Source organism: Sitophilus oryzae, unplaced genomic scaffold, assembly GCF_002938485.1.
Source record: "Sitophilus oryzae breed Bouriz unplaced genomic scaffold, Soryzae_2.0 scaffold_165_pilon_pilon, whole genome shotgun sequence".
Taxonomy (NCBI): Eukaryota; Metazoa; Arthropoda; class Insecta; order Coleoptera; family Curculionidae; genus Sitophilus; species Sitophilus oryzae.
Window position 1 is genome coordinate 2,825,955 of NW_022146347.1, and position 7,592 is coordinate 2,833,546.

The window sequence follows — 7,592 nt, forward strand, 5'->3', positions numbered from 1 at the left end:
CATTTTGGAGTCGTAAAAATTAAAAAAAACTAACTAATATTGAATAAATAAAAAGAAACATTTTTTTAATAAAAATGTATGATTGAAATCCTTTCAATAAGAAGACTTTTTAATTTAAGTATTTTGTATCTGAAAGAATAAAAAGACGAATAATTATTTAAAAATTAGCATAAAGCCTCGTTTTGACGGTGATAGTACTATCATGATAGTACTCTCATGATAGTCACCTCGATTGTTCCATCATGAAAGTGAGGTGTTTACACGTATTTTAAAAAATATCGGGATCGTATATAGCAAAATGGCCGACAGGGCAAAAATTTGTGCAGTAGCAGCTGTTATTGGTGAAATAATTAATAAAATTCAACGTAGAAAAAAAAGGAAAACGAAGAAGATATGGGTGAGAAAATGGATAGCAAGAAGAATTACACTTGGTGCTTCTGAAAGACTTCTGAACGAACTTGCTGTAGAAGATCCGAAAAGTTTCTTAAACTTTTTACGCATGAATGAGGAAATGTTTAATACGTTACTAAATAAAGTAAGTATAGGCCTAATTCCAAAATAATCAAAAGTTATATTATTCACTAGGTACAGATAAATTTATTTATTTATAGGTTTGTAGCAAGATAGAAAAGAATTATACTGTTATGCGAGAACCTATATCAGCAAAACTAAAACTTCAAATAGCTTGTCGATACCTTGCCACTGGCGACTCATTGGGATCATTGCAATACCTTTATCGAGTGCCAAAGTGTACTATAAGCCAGTTTTTACCATATGTTTTTGATGCCATATACGAAGTATTAAAAGAATATGTTATGGTAGGTAAACAGTAACTTTATTTACAAAATTCCAATCTCAAACAAAAAAAAATACAAAAAATGTTCAAACAAAATCAACAGAATATTCTAAGTTTTAAGTAAGTATCTATTTTAATTGAAATCAACACCGGCGTCATCACTTTCCGCCCAATTCTTGAAATAATTTGTTAATTGCATCTGACCCTGATGCCGAAATTGATATTGTTCATTTACCCCTGAAGAAGTTGAGGAGTCTGTATTGCCTTGTAAATAACTTTCTGAGCAAATAGTCTCCTGTGCTTCATGGGAAAATAAAGGATTATTGCCATTTTGATTTTGCACTTCATTTGGAACCTGCTGATAATGATATCGTTTATTTTCCCCTGAATAACTTGATAGTTCTGATGTATCGTCTTGTCGATACATTTCTGATGAAGAAGTAGTGGTCCGTGTTTCCTTGTCGAATGAAGTGTTGATTACATTTTGATTTCTTAAACAACGCAGGCGAACAGTTGTTATAGATTTCTGGATATCCTCCTGAAGTAGTAGTGCTTCTTGTAATGGAAGGCACTTAAGTTGGGAAGAAACATGTTGTCCGAATGCATCAAATTCATTGGAGGCAACAGATGCTACTTCTTTTAAAGCTTTAACAGCCTGGTCCAACGATTCATCCTCCTTACTTTTTCCATTGTTCGCGAGTCTTTTCCGAGTCTTTGTTTTTCTCGCCGAATTAACAGAGGGGGTTTCTTCATAATCTCTACTAGGCTCTTGTGAAGATTGATTTGGCGTTATCGGCTGTGCATTAAGCTTTTTAAAACATGATTGTGCCTCTCTTGAATTTGTAAAAGGGTTTTTTTCACACTCCCATGTCTCTTGTGTCGAGTCTTCATTTACTATTGAGGGTGCATTTCCCTGGATTTCTTCTGAAATTTGTTCTGGCAACATCTACAACAAAAAGCAAGATAAATAATATAATAATAGTACATTACCTTATAGGCTGAGAATTTTTTATTATAGCTGAGCCCAGAATTCACGGCCGAGCCGCTAGAAGTGGGCGAAGCAAATAATATAAGATTCGCAGCCCTGTTGTATATACACTATTTTTTTAAGAAATAATATAATAAAATAATATAAAAGAATGATTTTAATTGCTTTAATAAATGTGTTTTCATTTTCAGATACCAAAAACTGAAAACGACTGGAAAAAAATTATAAATGGGTTTGAAACTTGTTGGAATTTTCCGCAGTGCATAGGAGCAATTGATGGAAAACATGTTTTAATTCAGTGCCCTCCTAATTCCGGTTCTCAGTACTTTAACTACAAAAGAACCTTTAGTATTGTACTACTGGCCCTGGTGGATCATAATTATAATTTTATTTTTATTGATATTGGGAGTTATGGCAGCATTTCCGATGGTTCAATATTTGCTAAATCCTCTCTTCATCAAGCGCTTGAAAGAAACATATTGAACCAACCAGACGGTTCCGTTATATTAGGAGACGAAGCATTTCCACTTAAGCCATATTTGATGAAACCCTATCCTCGACGAAATCAATTAAGTATTGCCCAGAAAGTATTTAATTATAGACAATGTAGAGCCAGACGTGTAGTAGAAAATGCGTTTGGCATAATGTCTTCGCGTTTTCGTATATTCAGATCTCCAATATTACTTGCTCCTACCACAGTAGTAAAATTAATAAAAGCTACATGTGCCTTGCACAACTGGATAAGAAAAGTGGGAAATGAAGTAACAGTAACAGCTGATATTGAAGATCACGTGACAGGGCGAATAATTCCTGGAAATTGGCGCAATGTTCCTAGACAAAATGGTCTGGCTGATGTAAGAGCAGCTTTGCAGCGAAATTATTTGCCAGAAGCTCGACAAAAAAGAGAAGACTTAACTAACTATTTTACAGGGCCAGGAGCACTCGATTGGCAATACAAAATGATAGAGTAGTAATTGCGAAGATTCATCCAAATAATGAATTATCATAAATTTCTTCTAATATTTTATAATTTAGGATATGTCAAAAAATATATAAGTAATATAATTTGATCAGCTAAGGGTGTTCAATATCTTAAAAGTCCTCATAATTCTTATAATTCCTTAAAAAAATCCTAATAATTCCCACCAGCTTGTGCAAATAATAATTCCTAGGTGGTTTATCTCTCAAAATCTAACATACAGTATGTCCGGTAATAGGGTAGACAAGAGGGCAAACGGAGCAAAAATTTAAATTTTCAAGGAAAAGACATTCTTTAAAATAAGGGTATTTTATTCTTGTAAAAAAAATTGAAATTTTAACTTTTGGGACACCCTGCGTATATTTTTTTATTTTATCGATAATCGTATTTTTTTGGAAAGCAAAACTTTTTATAAAGAATATCGTTTCCTCGGAAAATAAAATGTTTGGTCCGTTTGTCTACCATCGCCGGACATACTGTAGCGTGTCCCTTGAAAGTAGCTCACCCTTATAACTTTTATTTTTTACCTATTATAACCTTTTAATGTCTGATATATGGTATCAGACATTAAAGGGCTATAATAAGTAAAACATAAAAGTTATAAGGGTGAGCCACTATTAATAAGGGATACCCGGTATAGCAGTATTTTAGTTAGCAACATTCGAAAAAATCCAACAATTCAAAACTATGATCCATTTACTTGATCAACCTGTATGAAATAAAGCTGAAAATTAAACAAAACTTACCAAATTAGATTGTGACTCATTTTCTCCCAAATTTTGTCTCAAAAAACTGTCAGCTACGTGAAACCATGAGAGTTTTGGTTTATACACAGTATCGGTGCCCGATCCAGTTCCCATGGATTTCCTTATTTTAGCAACTTCTTGATTATACAAAATTGTGCACCTCTTCAAAAAACAACAACTTATCACGAAAGTACTTGCAACTATCTCATCAAGCGAGATAGTCCGAGAGCACTGTCGCGACAGCATGATAGTAACTATCGGGATATTTACATGGTGATAGTTTATGCGATAGTGTCTCTCATGACAGCAACTATCGCATAATCTATCATCGTGAAAACGAGCCTTAATATAAAATATATTTTTTTCAAACGTTACAAAAGTATAATAATTATTATTATACTTCTGTGACATATTATATTATTATTATTTTTTGCGACCTGATTGACAATATAAAAAAATCATTTTAACGTCTAAGCATAAAAGTAAAGCACTTTTACTTACTTTTGAATCTATTTAGAAAGATTAACAATGGTACTTTAATAAAATTCCAGAATACTTATTTTTTAACACTGTAGATGGTACTCTTTTGTCGGGACTACGTTTTCTGGTAAAATCACTTCTTTAAATTTTAAACCATGTTGTTGGCGCACTTATAAAAATTCTTTGCATTTTTGTAGTCTGCCTTCATCAAAAACAATAACTTTGTCACTAGTAACTTTTTTACAAACTACACAACTTAAATGTTTTTTATCCCTCGTGATTTAGTAGTTAGTAGCGAAATTAGTAGTCACTAAAATATTTATTTGCAGTAATTATTCTAAACTGCTTACGCTATGCACGTCAATATTTAATGTATAAATACATATTTGTACATGGTAACTTAATTCCAACAAAATAATCTCTGAATTAAAAGCCTGCAAATAATTGAAATGAAACCGAAAAAAAATTGTTTTTATGAAAATTTTAAGTACTCCAAAATACTGTTACGTCAGCCTCATCAGCTCATCATCGGCTGCCGACCGGGTCTCAATAAACTATCTTTCTCGCGCTTATAGATATTCATAAGACTTTTTTGTCGCGCTCATTTAAAATCTTTATTTGCGTCTGGCAAGTATTAAATCCCGTTGAATTCGTCTGGCAATTAACACATATTTTTTAATATCATCTAATAAACACGATGTAAAAATTTTAGAATGCCTAAAGTATGTTTTCCAGGTATAATAATTAAACATATTTGGAATGGTCGGATTACACTTTAAACCCGAAAAAAAAGTCTGGCATACTTATTTCTAGGTTAAATAGATGCTAAAATTTAAGAATAAACAAATTTCAAGTTGCCTAAAGAATGTTTTTTGGATTTATTTTTTTGTAAATGTTATGGGTTGCGCAGTAGCGAAATACCCCCAACCCCCCAGCCAGACTTAGGATTCTGGGTTCACAAGTTATTAAAGTTTATTTTTTTTTGTTATTCTAACTTGCCTAAAATATATTCTCTAAATATGTCGCCAGCTCTCCGGCTATTATAGATTCTGCCTTCTAATAATTTTTGCTTAGTACTCTACTTTCTTTTCAAATAGTCGGTGCGAATAGAATAAAATACATATCATTAACAATTTATATTGAAATAAATATTTTTCGTATTTCTTTCGCATGAGCAAAAGCAGCTTTGAAGCTCTTTTTCATTTCTCACTGAGGACGGCAATCTTCCAACTCCCTCTCATGTATTAGAGCTCGGATGGTTTGAATCCACTGCTCAAGACTTGACTCACTCCTTATATTTTAACTACCGAAACTGGAAATGTAACAACATTCATATCATGCTACGACATAAGTATTTAAATTTGAATATGTCGCGCGACGAAGCGTGGATCATTTGTAAAACTCGCGCGCTGAAGCAAGCCGTTTCTCAGACTACTACCTGACACCGTCGTCTACACGAGTAACGCCTCTTAACTCTCTCACAGGTTTCTTAAGAAGATCCGATAACATATAATCATACCAGTCCCGATTTGTATAAGCCGAAGAAAGGGAAAAAGCCTTGAAACGAGTTTTTATAGGCAAATTTTAACGAACTTTCCCCGATGATATCGACCTACTAGTCCCTTCGTAACGTATTTTGCATTCATGGGAACCAACAGACAGGATATTCATTGAGAAAGCCTCTGAATTGATAGAATCCTATATCGAATGGTACGAAGAAGAAAATCTTGAACAAGAAATCTAAAACCAAATTTGATTTTTATGTAAATTTCTTCTGTGGGACATTTTAAAAGCTACACTAGGGTATGGTCCGAATTTGGGAAACTTAAAGAACAAAATTTTCACATAAAGATATGGAAATAGGTTCGTATAAATGTATGTCCCAAATTCCTTCATTTCGGGGATACAGGGTGTGGAAGTTTCATTCTACATTCTATTTCGATTTTTTCCAAATAATTTTGACCACCGTCGATTTTTGGATGAAAATTCGTGTTTGGGAGTGTTTTGACATGAAAAATTTAATTTCGATGTCAATATGACTCCTACATGTAGAATGTAAAATGTTTAGGAGGGGAGTTATCTCCGTTGGTGAGAGGGCACCCAGAGTTGGAGTACTTTATTTTATTTGCCTAATTTGTTTAGCTTCTCTAGGCATTCTATGACCAACTTCGAATTGATGGTTACTGAGTTGATCGCCTTTAGTGCTGCATGACTATCGGATAAGATGGCTATTTCCTGTTTACTCTTACATGTAAGGGGCACCACTTACATATTTTTTAACTGGTTTGAAGAATAATAACGTTTGGTCTGTACCCCTGTATTAAACTACTGAGTGAAAAATATACATTTACGTCGTTTGTTTACGTAAAAAAGATCTCTTGGTACTGCTTCAACTAATGATGGTGCTCGAGATATTTAGAATAAAAAAAAATAATTTGAAATGTTTTTATGCCAAACGTTCATAATAATTTAGAACTTTCATAATAATTTTTAACAAAATTTATTTTAAAAAAATTCTCAAATTAAATATTTCTTCAAAAAACTTCTTTGGGTATTTTGCTACTTTTAAACGGCCTACACACGTAACGATTTTTCGTACTGCATGCAGTACGATATCCATCGAAACTGCCAGAAATCCATTAACGATAAATCGTAGCGTGTGTAGGGAAATTGGAAGGTTTGCAGAATGCAGTCGTCAAATCGTTTGCAGTACGGAGCTTCCGTAAAATATCGTATCAACGGGTCGTGTCTGGGGTGGGGTTGGAACTCAAGTCTGAACGTATGGAGTGTGCCTGCCGCGGCGCGCAGTTACGATATAATTTTTATTTATTTTTGGTTTAATCAATATTATGGATTTAAAAATAAGACGTTCTGGGAAGACTTTATTGATTTATATAGAGAAAATAGATGCCTATGGGATGTAAATTACACCATTTTCGCTCTTTGATTTCTTTTTGTTCATCATCTTCATCTATCAGCAATACCGCAGCTACAAGCACGGCAGCTTTCTTCTTTGAAATTGTTGACATAACGGTAGCCCTTCTCGACGAAAAGTGAATAATCTGAACTGCGGCAGTACAATGTGTTGCATCGTGTGTACAAAAAATGGATGTACTGATGCAAGCCGTACGATTTTCTTTACGATCTGCAGTTCAATGCGCAATACGATAAATCGTTACGTGTGTAGGTCGTTTTATATCTATTCCTGTCGTCGAAAGCAAAAAACACAAAGCACAAAGAAAAAAAACATTTAAAATATCTAAATACTAAATATAACTAATCAAGAACACTAGAGTTGTTTATAACAGATACCTATTAAAAACCGTTGACGTTCTGTTAAAATGACATTATATCAAGTTAAACTTCAAAAATTAACAATAACTACCTGATTACTTAATGGGGTAAAACATGGGTAAAACTTAAAAACCTCAAACTTTTTGCATATAATAATTTTTATTTGTTTCTAATTTTTACTTTTTTTACTTACTATTTTTGTTCAATGATGGTGTAGTTCGTCAATCAGTAAGTAAGGCATGGTTTTTAAAAGTAAAATCAATATAAAAAATATTTTTAAGGAAAATAATATCAAATTATTATTTTTTT

At 33.0% G+C, this 7,592-nt stretch overlaps 2 protein-coding genes across 2 annotated transcripts; one reads left to right on the top strand and one right to left on the bottom strand.

Annotated features, from left to right (window-relative positions):
* The first annotated feature begins 276 nt into the window (after positions 1-276).
* On the top strand, positions 277-2,979 carry LOC115880841 (protein ALP1-like). Its single transcript, XM_030898152.1, has 3 exons — positions 277-535; positions 612-818; positions 1,976-2,979. Exons 1-3 carry the CDS (start codon positions 299-301, stop codon positions 2,753-2,755), a joined length of 1,224 nt encoding a protein of 407 aa, XP_030754012.1. The 5' UTR covers positions 277-298; the 3' UTR covers positions 2,756-2,979.
* On the bottom strand, positions 815-3,644 carry LOC115880843. Its single transcript, XM_030898154.1, has 2 exons — positions 3,510-3,644; positions 815-1,742 (listed from the first exon to the last, which is right to left on the bottom strand). The coding sequence occupies exons 1-2, from the start codon at positions 3,621-3,623 to the stop codon at positions 930-932; spliced, it is 927 nt and encodes a 308-aa protein (XP_030754014.1). The 5' UTR covers positions 3,624-3,644; the 3' UTR covers positions 815-929.
* Between the last annotated feature and the right edge of the window lie 3,948 nt (positions 3,645-7,592).